This window comes from Coregonus clupeaformis, chromosome 16, assembly GCF_020615455.1.
Source record: "Coregonus clupeaformis isolate EN_2021a chromosome 16, ASM2061545v1, whole genome shotgun sequence".
Classification (NCBI taxonomy): Eukaryota; Metazoa; Chordata; class Actinopteri; order Salmoniformes; family Salmonidae; genus Coregonus; species Coregonus clupeaformis.
The window spans coordinates 29,742,405-29,760,089 of NC_059207.1; the positions used below are offsets into that span (position 1 = coordinate 29,742,405).

Genomic DNA, 17,685 nt, shown 5'->3' on the forward strand with positions numbered 1-17,685 from the left:
TTACAGCAGGAAAAAAAACAGAGCATAGCGCTGCTGTTCCCCTTTTAAATCCACTGAGTCTCCCTCACACGCGCATGCATGCATACAGTGCCTTCAGAAAGTATTTATTTCTAATTTTGTTGTTATAGCCTGAATTTAAAATGTATTAAATATAAACTCTGCCTAGGTCAGCATCCCGAAGTCGCCTCTTCACTGTTGACGTTGAGACTGGTGTTTTGCGGGTACTATTTAATGAAGCTGCCAGTTGAGGACCTGTCAGGCGTCTGTTTCTCAAACTAGACACTAATGTATTTGTCCTCTTGCTCAGTTGTGCACTGGGGCCTCCCACTCTTTCTATTCTGGTTAGAGCCAGTTTGCGCTGTTCTGTGAAGGGAGTAGTACACAGCGTTGTACGAGATCTTCAGTTTCTTGGCAATTTCTCATATGGAATAGCCTTCATTTCTCAGAACAAGAATAGACTGACGGGTTTCAGAAGAAAGTTATTTGTTTCTGGCCATTTTGATCCTGTAATCGAACCCACAATTGCTGATGCTCCAGATACTCAACTAGTCTCAAGAAGGCCAGTTTTATTGCTTCTTTATTCAGCACAACAGTTTTCAGCTGTGCTAACATCATTGCAAAAATGGTTTTCTAATGATCAATTAGCCTTTTTAAATGATAAACTTGGATTAGCAAACACAACGTGCCATTGGAATACAGGACTGATGGTTGCTGATAATGGGCCTCTGTACGTCAATGTAGATATTCCATAAAAAATCTGCCGTTTCCAGCTACAATAGCCATTTACAACATTAACAATGTCTACACTGTATTTCTGATCAATTTGATGTTATTTTAATGGACAAAAAATTTGCTTTTCTTTCGAAAACAAGGACATTTCTATGTGACCCCAAACTTTTGAATGGTAGTGTATATATAATTCCACTTTGACATTATGGGGTATTGTGTGTGCCATTGACACATTCCAATCCCCAATTATTATTTTCCAGGCTGTAACACAACAAATGTGGGAAAAGTAAAGGGGTATGAATATACATACATACACACACAGTAGCCTGTGGTGCTGCAGTTTTCCCTCAGTAGGTCCTAGCAGAAACAATAGTATTTTGAATTCCCTTCCACTCCCCCTTTGAGCGGTTATCTGCCACCGCCAATGGAATCCGACGGAGACTTCCTCGTAACGTTCTCTCACTCCCGTTCCCGCCGGCCTAGCCTGGCTCTGACCTGGCCCTGCTCCCCCAGATTACTGCAGATTATTAATCCCTGCTCTCTGCTTTGAATGACAAGCCTGCAGGCGTTCGGTGGCCTGTATGCTGGAGGAAGGGTTGCTGTGGTGCTCAGCTGGATATCTTTGGGTCTGGTGGAATCAGAAGGGGCTACTGACCCTCATTTTATACTGTCCTCTTTTCTTAATCGGATACGGGTGTTCAAATTATGAATTGGGTTTCTAAATTGTAATAATTGTATTGGGTATTTCTGTGTGTTTTAAAGAGTCAAAAACTAATGTGAGGGAGGATTTATGTAACTTTTGAGGAACCTAGACTGAAAGTCCCCTATGTACTCATGTCTCTGCTTTCCCTAGTTAGGAAGCAGCATCTGACTGTTGTTGGTCAGTCAAGAAGAGCCCTGTAGTAGTGTAATAGTATAGTAATATGAATGGTTAGCAGGGAGCAGCAGGATCAGACATAAAGCCCTTTAGAGATGCAGAGTGGATGAGAGCTGGAGGCGGTGTGTGTAGAGCTGCTTTCCCCCTGGGTGCTAGCTAGGCCCAGTCCCCCAGCCAGACACCACTCTGTCTGAACAGCCCTAGAGTAGAGGAGGGAAACACCAGCAGATGGAGAGAGGAAGATATCCCTTTTAGATAGGCTGAGTGTGAGGATGTTCTGTGAAAGGCAGCATTTGTGACGGTCTTTCCTGTTCCTTTGCATGCGTTTTCCTCTGGCAGCGAGGAGGAAGTCCAACTGTGTGAAGGAAGTGGAGAAACTGCAGGAGAAGCGGGAGAGACGACGGATACAGCAACAGGAGCTGAGAGAGAAGAAAGCACAGGTACAGGGGGACTCCTCCTCCTTCCATCCTCTGACCCCCCTCCCTCCATCTCTTCTCTAATATCTGTGTTGTTTTTTTATGAGGATAAAGTGAGAGAATTGGCTCACTTATTTAACCTCCCTATAGACGTGTTAGTCGTTGAACACATTGTCTTTAGTGATTACTTGCAAAATGAATGAAAGAAACAGTTATGACACTGTTCAATGTATGCTATCTCAGGAGGTGGACACCACCATCCCGAACTATGAGATCCTGTATATGATCAGAGACTTCCGTGCCAGTCTGGACTACCGGCCGCTGTCCACCGCAGACCTGGTGGGTACAGACAACTCTGCTCTCTCTCTGTCCCAATAGAGGATAACCCACAACTGCCTGATCAATTTGTGTTTTTATTTTGTCAGATTGAAGAGCACAGAATATGTGTTTGTGTGAGGAAACGTCCACTCAACAAGAAAGGTAAGGAGGACTACCTTCACATCAAACAGAGCCTTCAATCATAGATGAGGAACGGATCATGAGTTTCCCTACAATGAGCCTTTGGAAGGTCAGAATCTGTCATATTCCGGTATTTCCTTATGGCCGGCGCTCAGGGAAACCGTCTTCTTTGTATCCTTTCGTTAACATGGCTGTGTGTGTGTGTTCCAGAGTTGACTATAAGGGACCTGGATGTGATCACCATCCCCAGTAAGGATGTGGTGATGGTCCATGAGCCCAAGCAGAAGGTGGACCTGACACGCTACCTGGAGAACCAGACCTTCCGCTTTGACTACGCCTTCGACGACAGCACCACTAATGAAATGGTTTACAGGTCAGACAGAGAGCAGGCTGTTGTTGCAGTAAAACAACTGTTTTGTTTGACGTGTGGTAATGTATGTTTTTACTGTAATTCAGTCCAGGAGGAATGCTTGCATTGGATTAGTCTGTGTGTGTATAGAAAGTATTTTGATGGTTTGTGTTTGTTAGGGTTCAAGTGTGTGTTTTTGCTAGATAGTGTGTACCCACACACACTGATGATTGGATGTGTGTGTTTCCCTTACAGGTTTACTGCCAGGCCCCTGGTGGAAACTATCTTTGAGAGGGGCATGGCCACGTGCTTCGCCTATGGACAGACTGGTAGTGGCAAAACACATGTGAGCCAGACACACACACACACACACACACACACACACCAGCCTCCTCATCGTTGGCTGCTGATTCATGCCAGTTATTTCAACACTCAATTAACAATAACCTACATCAGCGACATCCAAGTTCAATGTGTACAGGCATTGTTGCATTTCCATTTCTTAAATCCCTAGACATTATTTTATTCATCTTTCACCCCACAAGCAGAACTGTGAATATTGAGGTCTTTGTTTTTCAGACTATGGGTGGAGATTTTTCTGGAAAGAACCAGGATTGTTCTAAAGGAATTTATGCATTAGCAGGTAAGTGATTCTTAGTGTATTATTATAATTTTTGGTGGTGTACTGCTCAGATCCTATTACAATTGTAAAACTCTTTCTCTTTCCTCTTTGTCCTCATGCAGCTCGGGATGTATTTGTCATGTTGAAGAAACCCTGCTACAAGAAGTTAGATCTTCAGGTGTACGCAACCTTCTTTGAAATCTACAGTGGAAAGGCAAGTGATTAATGACTCTTGTTTATTTAGCATCAACTTGTGGTTGTAGATGTTTGACCCGGACTGTAAGGGGAAGGTGTATGTATTGCTCCAGTGGGTGGTTATGTCGACAGATTGACCGACTGTTGTTTTGTGTTTAAGTTGAGTGTGTGGTTGTGTTGTGGTCTTATAGGCGTTTGACCTGACTGTGTGGTGTTGTGTAGTTATTTGATCTTGTCGTTGTGTTAAATGTGCGTGGTTGCAGGTGCTGGAGGATGGTTGTGGTCTGTTGACCTGCATGTGTGTGTGGTTGTGGTCTGTTTACCTGAAAATGTGGGGTTGTGTTGTGCAGGTCTTATAGGTGTTTGACCTGTTGAACCATAAAGCCAAGCTGAGGGTATTGGAAGATGTTAAGTCTGTTGTGTTGTGGTCCGGTCCTATAGGTGTTTGACCTGCTGAATGGTAAGGCTAAGCTCCGGGTGTTGGAAGATGGGAAGCAGCAGGTGCAGGTGGTGGGGCTGCATGAGAGAGATGTCAAATGCACAGAGGAAGTCCTCAAACTCATAGAAGTGGGCAACAGCTGCAGGTATTTGTAGCAACATCCCAGAGTTGCCCTAAGTAATGACATTAACATTGATCTTTAAAATGTTATTGTGCTTTAAATTTAATCTCTCTGTCCCATCTCTCTGTCCCTCTCTCTCTCTCTGTCCCTCCCTCTCTCTCTCGGTCTGTCCCTCCCTCTCTCTCTCTGTCCCTCCCTCTCTCTCTCTCTGTCCCTCCCTCTCTCTCTCTCTGTCCCTCCCTCTCTCTCTCTCTGTCCCTCCCTCTCTCTCTCGGTCTGTCCCTCCATCTCTCTCTCTCTGTCCCTCTCTCTCTCTCTCTCTCTGTCCCTCCCTCTCTCTCTCGGTCTGTCCCTCTCTCTCTCTGTCTCTCTCTCTCTCTGTCCCTCCCTCTCTCTCTCTCTGTCCCTCCCTCTCTCTCTCTCTGTCCCTCCCTCTCTCCCTCTCTGTCCCTCTCTCTCTCTCTCTCTCTCTCTCTCTCTCTGTCCCTCTGTCTGTCTCTCTCTCTCTCTCTCTCTCTCTCTCTCTCTCTCTCTCTCTCTCTCTCTCTCTCTCTGCTCTGTCCCTCTCTCTCTCTCTCTCTCGCTCTGTCCCTCTCTCTCTCTCTCTCTCTCGCTCTGTCCCTCTCTCTCTCTCTCTGTTCCTCTCTCTCTCTGTCCCCCCCTCTCTCTCTGTCCCCCCTCTCTCTCTGTCTGTCCCTCTCTCTCTGTCTGTCCCTCTCTCTCTGTCTGTCCCTCTCTCTCTGTCTGTCCCTCTCTCTGTGTCTGTCCCTCTCTCTGTGTCTGTCCCTCTCTCTCTGTCTGTCTGTCTGTCCCTCTCTCTCTCTGTCCCTTTCTCTCTGTCTATCTGTCCCTCTCTCTCTCTCGGTCTGTCTGTCTCTCTCTCTCTCTCTATCTGTCCCTCTCTCTCGGTCTCTCTCTCTCTCTCTCTGTCCCTCTCTCTCTCTCTCTCTCTCTCTCTCTCTCTCTCTCTCTCTCTCTCTCTCTCTCTCTCTCTCTCTCTCTCTCTCTCTCTCTCTCTCTCTCTCTCTCTCTCTCTCTCTCTCTCTCTCTCTCTCTCTCTCTCTCTGTCTCTGTCTCTGTCTCTGTCTCTCTCTCTGTCCCCCTCTCTCTCTGTCCCCCTCTCTCTCTGTCCCCCCCTCTCTCTGTCTGTCCCTCTCTCTCTGTCTGTCCCTCTCTCTCTGTGTCTGTCCCTCTCTCTGTGCATGTCCCTCTCTCTGTGTCTGTCCCTCTCTCTCTGTCTGTCTGTCTGTCCCTCTCTCTCTCTGTCCCTTTCTCTCTGTCTATCTGTCCCTCTCTCTCTCTCGGTCTGTCTGTCTCTCTCTCTCTCTCTCTCTCTCGGTCTCTCTCTCTCGGTCTCTCTCTCTCGGTCTGTCCCTCTCTCTCTCGGTCTGTCCCTCTCTCTCTCGGTCTGTCCCTCTCTCTCTCGGTCTGTCCCTCTCTCTCTCGGTCTGTCCCTCTCTCTCTCGGTCTGTCCCTCTCTCTCTCGGTCTGTCCCTCTCTCTCTCGGTCTGTCCCTCTCTCTCTCGGTCTGTCTCTCTCTCTCTCTCTCGGTCTGCCTCTCTCTCTCTCTCTCTCTCTCTCTCTCTCTCTCTCTCTCGGTCTGTCCCCCCTCTCTCTCTCTCTCTCTCCCTCTCTCTCTCTCTCTCTCTCTCTCTCTCTCTCTCTCTCTCTCGGTCTGTCTCTCTCTCTCTCTCTCTCTCTCTCTCGGTCTGTCCCTCTCTCTCTCTCTCTCTCTCGGTCTGTCCCTCTCTCTCTCTCGGTCTGTCCCTCTCTCTCTGTCCCTCTCTCCCTGTCCCTCTCTCTCTATATCTCGGTCCCTCAATATCTCTCTCTCTCCCTCTCTGTCTCTCTCTCTGTCCCTCTCTCTCTCTCTGTCCCTCTCTCCCTGTCCCTCTCTCTCTCTATATCTTGGTCCCTCTATATCTCGGTCCCTTTGTGTCCCTCGATCTCTGTCTCTTTGTGTCCCTTTGTCTCTTTGTGTCCCTCTGTCTCTTTCTGTCCCTCTCTGTCCCTCACTTTCTGTCTCTCTCTCTCAGAACGTCAGGTCAGACCTCGGCCAATGCCCACTCGTCCCGTAGCCATGCAGTGTTCCAGATCATTCTAAGGAGGAAGGGGAAGATGCACGGCAAGTTCTCCCTGATCGACCTGGCGGGGAATGAAAGGGGTGCCGACACGTCCAGCGCTGACCGCCAGACACGCCTGGAGGGAGCCGAGATCAACAAGAGCCTGCTGGCACTAAAGGTCAGAAGGGAGAGGTCAGCGGGAGCTGCAGAGGATTCTGACAGGGAGAGCCCAAATTCCCCAGTTTATTAGGTACACCATCTAGTAACGGCTTGGACCCCCCTTTGCCTCCAGAACAGCCTGAATTCTTCGGGGCATAGAAATGTTGCTCAATTGGTATCAAGGGACCAAACGTGTGCCAGGAATACATTCCTTGCACCATTACATGATGCAACAGGAACCGGGATTTGTCGGACCAGATAATGTTTTTCCACTCAATTGTCCAGTGTTTGATCTTCTTGTTTTTAGCTGATAGGAGTGGAACCCGGTTTTGTCGTCTGCTGCAATAGCCCATCCGTGACAAGGACTGACGAGTTGTGCATTCCGAGATGCCGTTCTGCACACCACTGTTGCACTGTGCCGTTTGTGGCCTGCCTGTTAGCTTGCACGATTCTTGCCATTCTCCTTCGACCTCTCATCAATGAACAGTTTTCGTCCACGGAACTGCCGCTGACTGGATGTTTTTGGTTTGTCGCACCATTCTCGGTAAACCCTAGACACTTTCGTGCGTGAAAAGCCCAGGAGGCCTTTCTGAGATACTGAAACCGGCGTGCCTGGCACTGACGATCATACATGCTCAAAGTCGCTTAGGTCACTCGTTCAATCAAACAGTAACTGAATGCCTCAATGCCTGTCTGCCTGCTTTCTATAGCAAGCCACGGCCACGTGACTCACTGTCTGTAGGAGCGAACCATTTTCGTGAACGGGGTGGTGTACCTAATAAACAGAGTCAAGTGTGGAGACGAATGGATTCGGTTCAGTCAGTCGTCCTGATGAGTCCTTCTCCGCTAGTTGGCAACAACAGCAGCATAACTCTGCTTAAAACATGCAAATGAAAGTGAGGTTTATTTCTATGGGCGAGGGAGAAATAACTAGTATTGGTCAACATTTGGATTTGGTCACCATCTCCATTTTGTTCCATCCCACTTGATTTTAGTTTGAGTAGGATAGCAGCCAACACACGAGAAATAACTTATAATATTGGTTGTAACCATCTGGATGTCTCTGTGAATACAGCTCCATCGTGTGCTGTCTGAGATGTTTTTTGATTCAGCTGAACAGAACTAGCAGTCCTAGTTGGAAGTAACTTAATGTTATAGAAATGGTCAACTGAATTTTTCCTGTCCCCTCTCTCTGTGTATATGTGTGTGTGTATATATATATATATATATATATATATATATATATATATATATATATATATATATATATATATATACACACACACACACACAGTGGGGAAAAAAAGTATTTAGTCAGCCACCAATTGTGCAAGTTCTCACACTTAAAAAGATGAGAGAGGCCTGTAATTTTCATCATAGGTACACGTCAACTATGACAGACATTGAGAAAAAATAATCCAGAAAATCACATTGTAGGATTTTTAATGAATTTATTTGCAAATTATGGTGGAAAATAAGTATTTGGTCACCTACAAACAAGCAAGATTTCTGGCTCTCACAGACCTGTAACTTCTTCTTTAAGAGGCTCCTCTGTCCTCCACTCGTTACCTGTATTAATGGCACCTGTTTGAACTTGTTATCAGTATAAAAGACACCTGTCCACAACCTCAAACAGTCACACTCCAAACTCCACTATGGCCAAGACCAAAGAGCTGTCAAAGGACACCAGAAACAAAATTGTAGACCTGCACCAGGCTGGGAAGACTGAATCTGCAATAGGTAAGCAGCTTGGTTTGAAGAAATCAACTGTGGGAGCAATTAGTAGGAAATGGAAGACATACAAGACCACTGATAATCTCCCTCGATCTGGGGCTCAACGGAAGATCTCACCCCGTGGGGTCAAAATGATCACAAGAACGGTGAGCAAAAATCCCAGAACCACACGGGGGGACCTAGTGAATGACCTGCAGAGAGCTGGAACCAAAGTAACAAAGCCTACCATCAGTAACGCACTACGTCGCCAGGGACTCAAATCCTGCAGTGCAGACGTGTCCCCCTGCATAAGCCAGTACATGTCCAGGCCCGTCTGAAGTTTGCTAGAGTGCATTTGGATGATTCAGAAGAGGATTGGGAGAATGTCATATGGTCAGATGAAACCAAAATAGAACTTTTTGGTAAAAACTCAACTCGTTGTGTTTGGAGGACAAAGAATGCTGAGTTGCATCCAAAGAACACCATACCTACTGTGAAGCATGGGGGTGGAAACATCATGCGTTGGGGCTGTTTTTCTGCAAAGGGACCAGGACTCCTGATCCGTGTAAAGGAAAGAATGAATGGGGCCATGTATCGTGAGATTTTGAGTGAAAACCTCCTTCCATCAGCAAGGGCATTGAAGATAAAACGTGGCTGGGTCTTTCAGCATGACAATGATCCCAAACACACCGCCCGGGCAACGAAGGAGTGGCTTCGTAAGAAGCATTTCAAGGTCCTGGAGTGGCCTAGCCAGTCTCCAGATCTCAACCCCATAGAAAATCTTTGGAGGGAGTTGAAAGTCCGTGTTGCCCAGTGACAGCCCCAAAACATCACTGCTCTAGAGGAGATCTGCATGGAGGAATGGGCCAAAATACCAGCAACAGTGTGTGAAAACCTTGTGAAGACTTACAGAAAACGTTTGACCTGTGTCATTGCCAGCAAAGGGTATATAACAAAGTATTGAGAAACTTTTGTTATTGACCAAATACTTATTTTCCACCATAATTTGCAAATAAAATCATAAAAAATCCTACAATGTGATTTTCTGGAGAAAAAAAATCTCATTTTGTCTGTCATAGTTGACGTGTACCTATGATGAAAATTACAGGCCTCTCTCATCTTTTTAAGTGGGAGAACTTGCACAATTGGTGGCTGACTAAATACTTTTCCCCCCCACTGTATATACACATATATATACACATATATATATATTTATATATATCAGTCAGGCCTTGCAGTAGACCGACTGTAGCTCATTATATCTCTCTTTAACTTTACCAGGAGTGCATCAGGGCGCTGGGGCGGAACAAACCTCACACTCCGTTCAGGGCCAGCAAGCTCACCCAGGTCCTCCGAGACTCCTTTATAGGGGAGAACTCCCGCACATGCATGGTGAGTTCATCATTAGTTATTGGATTTGGTAATTGGTGAGTTCATTCTCCTCACTGGCATTGGGCTCAGTCATCTCTGATTTCATTAATAATTTCTATTAAAATCAATTATTTTTAAGATTCCTTGGCCTATGACTATACCGACCATGTAGAGGTCGATATACAGGGTGTATATTCTCCTCACTTTGAAAGTAAACACTCTTTCTGCAAAAGACAGGCCACCTTACTTGGTCTTTGTACTGTCCTTCCCTTACCTCCACTGAGTTTCTCCTCACCTCTGTCCCATCCAGATAGCAACTATCTCTCCTGGTATGACGTCCTGTGAGAACACCCTCAACACGCTACGCTACGCTAACAGGTGGGCACACACGTTACAGCTGGCCATGGGAATCTATCTCCTACACCTGACCTTTCCAGCTGTGATCAGCAGAGAACTCTAGTCTGGAAAAGGGAATATAGGAACCTCTTCTTTGACCACTCTCCCTTTAGGTTTCTATGGTAACTGATCACACACAAGGTGTGGTAATGACCTTGAGGTCTTCACTGTGCTCTTGTACACAGCATTGTTGAGCTTAGCTATGGGTAGACAATACTTCTGCGCCTCAATAGGCAGAATTGGGTGTATCTGCCTGCAGCAGTTTGATCAGATGTAGGCTACATATGTGAAAGAGTGCCACTGTGGCAGGCAGATGATGGTGAAAGGAAAATTACTCTTTGCCTGTAGCTCTGTGTCCTGACCCTCGTCTCTCGTCTTTCCTGTTCCTCTCTCCCCCCCTCTTCCTGCTCTGGGCCTGGTGCTGTTCTGTGCAGAGTAAAGGAGTTTGGGATCAGTCCCTCAGATATCCCCTTCTCCCAGGGCGGTGGAAGTCGCTCGGAGCTCTCGGAGCTCTCGCCCACCTATGAGTACGATGACTTTGCTACCTCTCCCAGCAGGTCAAGCACTTTCCCATTGCGTGCACACACACACTACACACGTACCTTTTCTGTTGCCTACACAAACACTTACCTACATGCATTTCCTGTATGCATACATTTAGTTGTAAAATACACACAAAACACACTTCTTCTTTGTTCCATCGTTCTCACCAGTCTCTGTGGAGGACTTATTCACACGTCTTCTTCATTTCCTTTCCCTTTTATTTAATCTCCATGTCATCCTTTTCTTCATCCTTGGCATGCGCTTCTCCTTTCATCTTTTGCGGTGCTGAGGTTGTGTTAACTGTGAACGCTGTTCTTCTAATACCCTCTCATGGACGATAACAGGTGTGCGTCTTAAAATTCAAATAGCAAAGTGATCCTTGGTATGACCTTAAAACAATTCCAACTCAGCAAAAAAAGAAACGTCCCTTTTTCAGGACCCTGTCTTTAAAAGATTATTTGTAAAAATCCAAATAACTTCAGATCTTCATTGTAAAGGGTTTAAACACTGTTTCCCATGCTTGTTCAATGAACCATAAACAATTAATGAACATGCACCTGTGGAACGGTCGTTAAGACACTAACAGCTTACAGACGGTAGGCAATGAAGGTCACAGTTATGAAAACTTAGGACACTAAAGAGGCCTTTCTACTGACTCTGAAAAACACTAAAAGAAAGATGCCCAGGGTCCCTGCTCATCTGTGTGAACATGCCTTAGGCATGCTGCAAGGAGGCATGAGGACTGCAGATATGGCCAGGGCAATAAATTGCAGTGTCCATACTGTGAGACGCCTAAGACAGCGCTACAGGGAGACAGGACGGACAGCTGATCAACCTCGCAGTGGCAGACCACGTGTAACAACACCTGCACAGGATCGGTACATCCGAACATCACACCTGCGGGACAGGTACAGGATGGCAACAACAACTGCCCGAGTTACACCAGGAACGCACAATCCCTCCAGTGCTCAGACTGTCCGCAATAGGCTGAGAGAGGCTGGACTGAGGGCTTGTAGGCCTGTTGTAAGGCAGGTCCTCATCAGACATCACCGGCAACAACGTCGCCTATGGGCACAAACCCACCATCGCTGGACCAGACAGGACTGGCAAAAAGTGCTCTTCACTGATGAGTCGTGGTTTTGTCTCACCAGGGGTGATGGTCGGATTCGCGTTTATCGTCGAAGGAATGAGCGTTACACCGAGGCCTGTACTCTGGAGTGGGATCGAGGTGGAGGGTCCATCATGGTCTGGGGCGGTGTGTCACAGCATCATTGAACTGAGCTCGTTGTCATTGCAGGCAATCTCAACGCTGTGCGCTACAGGGAAGACATCCTCCTCCCTCATGTGGTACCCTTCCTGCAGGCTCATCCTGACATGACCCTCCAGCATGACAATGCCACCAGCCATACTACTCGTTCTGTGCGTGATTTCCTGCAAGACAGGAATGTCAGTGTTCTGCCATGGCCAGCGAAGAGCCCAGATCTCAATCCCATTGAGCACATCTGGGACCTGTTGGATCGGAGGGTGAGGGCTAGGGCCATTCCCCCCAGAAATGTCCGGGAACTTGCAGGTGCCTTGGTGGAAGAGTGGGGTAACATCTCACAGCAAGAACAGGCAAATCTGGTGCAGTCCATGAGGAGTAGATGCACTGCAGTACTTAATACAGCTGGTGGCCACACCAGATAATGACTGTTACTTTTGATTTTGACACTTCCTTTGTTCAGGGACACATTATTCAATTTCTGTTAGTCACATGTCTGTGGAACTTGTTCAGTTTATGTCTCAGTTGTTGAATCTTGTTACGTTCATACAGATATTTACACATGTTATGTTTGCTGAAAATAAACGCTGTTGACAGTGAGAGGATGTTTCTTTTTTTGCTGAGTTTAGCTTAGTAGTACCCCCCCTTCCCCCGGCTTAGACAGGACTTAGACTCTTATGGGTTAACACCTAATATTTGACTGGTCAGTTTATACTGTGCTAGTTAGAGGATAATACCTTGGCTAAGTACATACAATTATTGCCAAAGATGCAGTGAGACCAGCCTGTGTTTGTTCCACCTCCCACTGCTACAGTAGTAATCCCTGTCACCACCCAGTCAGTCAGTGGGTCAGACACGGGTCAATAAGGTCATTTTACTCTACTGGACCTTATCAGCTCAGTCACACCTCATTAAATACACACCCAGATGCTAGCAGTATAAACAGGCCTGGCCATATGGACTGTCCACAGCACTTATTGTACTCTACATTCAAGTAGCCTGAGTACCAGTATGTTTGTGCTATCATGCCAACTCCTTGTCACTCATTCTCGTGCGAAACATGGCTAACATGCAAGGGCCCCGTTGAAAACAGATAGCTTCTACAGTCAGTTCTATAGCATTAACAGTTAGTTACTTTAGTGGGGAACAACTAAACTAGCACTCTGAATCTTAGCTATTCATCTCATATTACTTAATTCGGTTTCATCAAGGAAATAAAATTAATTGAAATTTAAAAGGGACCATTTCACTGTAAACTAAAATGGAGTGTCTTTCAATAAGTTTGCCGCTGGCTGGAGCCAAAATGCCATCAATAAGACACAGATGGAACCCCATTGGTTGTGCATGGTGTCGTGATGGTGTCTAGGCATCTATTCAATGGGCCAAAACATTCAGTCAGCAATGTATTGCATAGAAGTTACATGACTTAATATACTTAGTCACAGTCATATCAAAGTAATGGATTTCTATCTGCAACATCCTGAATGTTGGGCCCTAGTGAATAAGCCCATCAAGTTAAGTGTAGTGTACTTAACTGGGCAGAGCAGCAATGTGTTAGCTGACCGAAGGTGTTGATTGACCCACAGAGTGAAGGAGCTGACGGTGGACCCTAACCAGGTGATAGAGGGGGTCCGGCCCAACATCCATGTGGTGGACCAGCTGGATGATGACTGGGACCACCTGGGCAGCTCCCCCCAGAGAGACGACCTCAAACTGCTCTGTGAGCAGAACGTAAGCAACACTCTTAATGCACTTCTATGCTCATGCACAGCTTTTATCCTAGATGGTTTTCTTACTGTGTGCATGCACACGTGTTTGCATCCATGCGTTTGAGGCCATTTCCCCAATAGAGGTGTTGGGTCTGGTGATGCTGGTTGAAGTGTGTGTGTCTGTTCTGTCTCCCCAGGAGGAGGAGGTGTCCCCCCAGCTCTTAACCTTCCATGAGGCTGTCTCTCAGATGGTGGAGATGGAGGAACAGGTGCTGGAGGACCACAGAGCTGTCTTCCAGGTCAGACTCCATTAACAGATGGCTCCTCTTAGATCCTTTCACATATAGTTAGTTAGGAGGTTCCAACTATTGAGATGAATGAATCTGCAAGCTTGATGTCCTGTGAAGTGTGGAGACACTATCCAGGAAATTCTCTAAATCATCCAGTTCTTCAAGCTAATGTGATGCTGACTCGATTGGAGCAAAATAATTGATTTGAATAATTTGTTTCAGTGGGGAGATGACTAAGTGAGATGTTAATGTGTGTGTTGTGAGCAGGAGTCTATCCGGTGGCTGGAGGATGAGAAGGTTCTGCTGGAGATGACTGAGGAGGTGGACTATGATGTGGACTCGTACGCCACTCAGCTGGAGCAGATCCTGGATCAGAAGATTGACATCCTTACGGAGCTCAGAGGTAGGCATGGACATAAATGGTATTAGTGACATGGCACCGTTTGTCTGATAAAAGAACATCTCTTAGGGATGAGGTGCTCAAAATTAGCGCGAGTTTTAACGCCTGGCCTATGCAAGTTGGCATATTTGTATTATTCACTTCCTGAGGTTATTTTTCAATCGTTTGTTGATTTGTATCTATGCAGATCACCGTTGACATTCATTAGTAGGTTCACGTCTATTTACATAAATCATGGGATTTTTTGATAAGCAATATCTAATCCACTGTCTGTGTTCCTCTCCTCAGATAAAGTCAAGTCGTTCCGCTCATCGCTCCAGGAAGAAGAACAAGCCAGTAAGCAGATCAATCCTAAGAGGCCGCGTGCCCTGCTGTAGACCAGACCAGGGTGGGGTGTGTGGTCGACCAAGGAGAGGAGGGGTGTATGGTCTGTGTGTGGAGGGGTAGTGGTACATACAGGAACATAAACACTAGATACACTACATATACAAAAGTATGTGGACACCCCTTCAAATTAGTGGATTAGTCTATTTCAGCCACACCCGTTGCTGAAAGGCGTATATAAAATCGAGCACACAGCCATGCAATCTCCATAGGTAAACATTGGCAGTAGATTGCCCTTACTGAAGAGCTCAATGACTTTCAACGTGGCACCGTCATAGGATGCCACCTTTCTAACAAGTCAGTTCGTCAAATTTCTGTCCTGCTTGAGCTGCCCCGGTCAACTGTAAGTGCTGTTATTGTGAAGTGGAAACGTTTAGGAGCAACAACGGCTCAGCCGCGAAGTGGTAGGCCACACAAGCTCACAGAACGGGACCGCCGAGTGCTGAAGCGCATAAATATCGTCTCTCTTCGGTTGGAACACTCACTACCGAGTTCCAAACTGCCTCTGGAAGCAACGTCAGCACAAGAACTGTTTGTCGGGAGCTTCATAAAATGGGTTTCCATGGCCGAGCAGCCGCACACAAGCCTAAGATTACCATGCGCAATGCCAAGCGTCGGCTGGAGTGGTGTAAAGCTTGCCGCCATTGGTCTCTGGAGCATTGGAAACGCGCTCTCTGGAGTGATGAAACTTCACCATCTGGCAGTCTGACGGACAAATCTGTGTTTGGCGGATGTCAGGAGAACGCTACCTGCCCCAATGCATAGTGCCAACTGTTTGGTGGAGGAGGAATAATGGTCTGGGGCTGTTTTTCATGGTTCTGGCTAGGCCCCTTAGTTCCAGTGAAGGGAAATCTTAACGCTACAGCATACAATGACATTCTAGACGATTCAGTGCTTCCAACTTTGTGGCAAGTTTGGGGTAGGCCCTTTTCTGTTTCAGCATGACAATGCCCCCATGCACAAAGCGAGGTCCATACAGAAATTGTTTTTTTGAGATAGTTTGGAAGAATTTGACTGGCTGCACAGAGCCCTGACCTCAACCCCATCGAACACCTTTGGGATTAATTGGAACGCCGACTGCGAGCCAGGCCTAATCGCCCAACATCAGTGCCTGACCTCACTAATGCGCTTGTGGCTGAATGGAAGCAAGTCCCCGCAGCAATGTTCCAACATCTAGTGGAAAGCCTTCCCAGAAGAGTGGAGGCTGTTATAGCAGCAAAGGGGGGACCAACTCCATATTAATGGCCATGATTTTAGAATGAGATGTTCGACGAGCAGGTGTCCACATACTTTTGACCATGTAGTGTACTTAGCACAGCTGTCTCACGCTGTCACAACCGCCTGTGAAAAGACAAAGGAAAGGACTCATCTGTTTTCCAATTAGGCCCACGGATGTCACCAGAAATAACGGGAGGGGAATGCAACCTTGGATCCCTTTTTTTTCTGATTTTTTTAATGCTAACTTTTTGTATCTTTTTTTGTTCGATTTATTTACTTTAAAAAAAAAACTTATTTCTTTAAATTGAACGGCTGTTGACTTGGCTTCATCAGAGACCTCTCCATGTTGGTTGTGCTTTAGGGTTCTACAGTACCAGTGTTGTGGATTCTGGTAGGTCTGACTGATGTGTGCATGCGCAACTCTGTATGTTGGCCTCCATCCTCCATCATGCGTGTGGTTGGGTCACTGCTCAGTTAACACTGTACAGCATATAGATGTTACTCTGTAGGGCCAGTCTTCCTTTTCGTCTTTCTCTGAGTTTCCTCTGAGTTTGAGAGGCATCAAATCAAGCTGTGCTTCTTCTCGTGTTATCTTTCCTCCCTCTTGTATCCATGTTTTTTCCTCCATGACCAGTCTATAGTTTGATTCAGTTTTGTGTTCATGTTTCGTGGCAACCCCAGTTAATTTGTTCCCCCTTTTACTTTTATACTGTGAAGTCATTTTTCACTCACTTTGTAAAAAAAATTAGAACAAAAACCACTAACAAATGTATAGTAAAAACCACTGACATACTGCTGCATATGTTGCTCAGTGTTTGCACGAGATGTAACACTGGCTCAATAAAGAATCACCTGTTTTGATTTGACCCTTAGCCTGCACTACTGAATTACCTGAGTGTGGATGACGTTTAACTCTTGATGTGGCATTAGAACCTCTCAATAGTCTGCCCTTGATCTCTGAGAGAAATGCATGTGGTCAAAATACGACTAGGGATGTAGGCCGGGTATAACGGGGCTGACATTTTTCAGTCTTCATACATAGGTAGTAAAGACGCTGGAAAATGGTTGATAACGATAGTCTTTACATTAGTCTGCGTAGTAAGCAGTGTGATGTTCTGTGTTTGTAGGGCATAGAGAGACAGCGAGGGTTGTCAGGAAGGGAGACTGTGGTGACTCTGGCCCTGTCACTCAGCACTAGTAGTCAGTGACACCAGCAGCGCCATCTAGAGGCAGACTTCAGCTTCATCGTGAGGACAGTCAACACGGGGGACCCTACAGCGCAGCAATGGCCCAGTTTGAACACTGTCATTGTATATTTTGCATACCGTTTCAACTGGATAAAGTTGTAGCTACATCTTTAAGATGGAGATATAAAGGAAGTCAGAATGAATTTTTTTGTGGTGGTAAAGAAGTAATGAATTGCTGAACTTCATGAAATACACCAACACTATTTCAAAAACTCTTATTATTGACAGGCTCCTTACACATCTTACAAAGTATATTTCTAAACCTATCCATGATAACCAAGCACGTTAGGTTCAGCTGATGCTTAGGGATGACCAACTACATTGTAGTGCATCTGTTTTATGTATGAGCATTAGCTATCCATTTGCCTGACGACTCAGAGCAGCGGAAGAATTCTGTTTATGTTCGCTACATACTTCAGTCAGACTGCTGTCATTTGTGGTTACGTCAAAATGAGGGGTGTTATACAAAAAGTCATCAGCGATTTTAATCATTTCTAACCAATCCGAGTATCAAAGCCAATTACACATTTTCTAAACGCATGTGTGTTGTGGCTCTGGCCCAACCGACCGGTTTCTGCGTCCAATCAGAACGGTTAGAATGTGTTTGCGAAATTGTCGGGGAAACTGACGTCCGCGGGTGTGGTGTAGCGTTTGGGTAACTATACATGTAACCACTTAATAAATATGTACAGTTCACTGATCACCAGTTCATTTTCATAGAAAA

General features: G+C 46.0%; 1 protein-coding gene across 6 annotated transcripts in view; it reads left to right on the top strand.

The window, feature by feature from the left end:
• The window catches only part of LOC121584951 (kinesin-like protein KIF2A), a 39,196-nt gene extending 22,187 nt beyond the window's left edge, over nucleotides 1-17,009 (top strand). For 2 of the 6 annotated variants that reach the window (XM_041901218.2, XM_041901219.2), the window contains exons 6-22: nucleotides 1,946-2,046; nucleotides 2,266-2,361; nucleotides 2,448-2,502; nucleotides 2,692-2,854; nucleotides 3,086-3,176; nucleotides 3,410-3,473; nucleotides 3,575-3,666; nucleotides 4,089-4,231; nucleotides 6,244-6,448; nucleotides 9,424-9,534; nucleotides 9,824-9,891; nucleotides 10,344-10,466; nucleotides 13,300-13,444; nucleotides 13,620-13,721; nucleotides 13,980-14,115; nucleotides 14,401-14,448; nucleotides 16,842-17,009. In XM_041901218.2, the coding sequence (XP_041757152.1) occupies nucleotides 1,946-2,046; nucleotides 2,266-2,361; nucleotides 2,448-2,502; nucleotides 2,692-2,854; nucleotides 3,086-3,176; nucleotides 3,410-3,473; nucleotides 3,575-3,666; nucleotides 4,089-4,231; nucleotides 6,244-6,448; nucleotides 9,424-9,534; nucleotides 9,824-9,891; nucleotides 10,344-10,466; nucleotides 13,300-13,444; nucleotides 13,620-13,721; nucleotides 13,980-14,115; nucleotides 14,401-14,448; nucleotides 16,842-16,912 (1,814 nt within the window). In that variant the 3' untranslated portion in view covers nucleotides 16,913-17,009. Of the gene's footprint in view, nucleotides 1-1,945; nucleotides 2,047-2,265; nucleotides 2,362-2,447; nucleotides 2,503-2,691; nucleotides 2,855-3,085; nucleotides 3,177-3,409; nucleotides 3,474-3,574; nucleotides 3,667-4,088; nucleotides 4,232-6,243; nucleotides 6,449-9,423; nucleotides 9,535-9,823; nucleotides 9,892-10,343; nucleotides 10,467-13,299; nucleotides 13,445-13,619; nucleotides 13,722-13,979; nucleotides 14,116-14,400; nucleotides 14,663-16,841 lie in introns of those variants that run through there. The other 4 variants (XM_041901222.2, XM_041901223.2, XM_041901221.2 and 1 more) reach the window with 3 other exon arrangements.
• The last annotated feature ends 676 nt before the right edge of the window (nucleotides 17,010-17,685 follow it).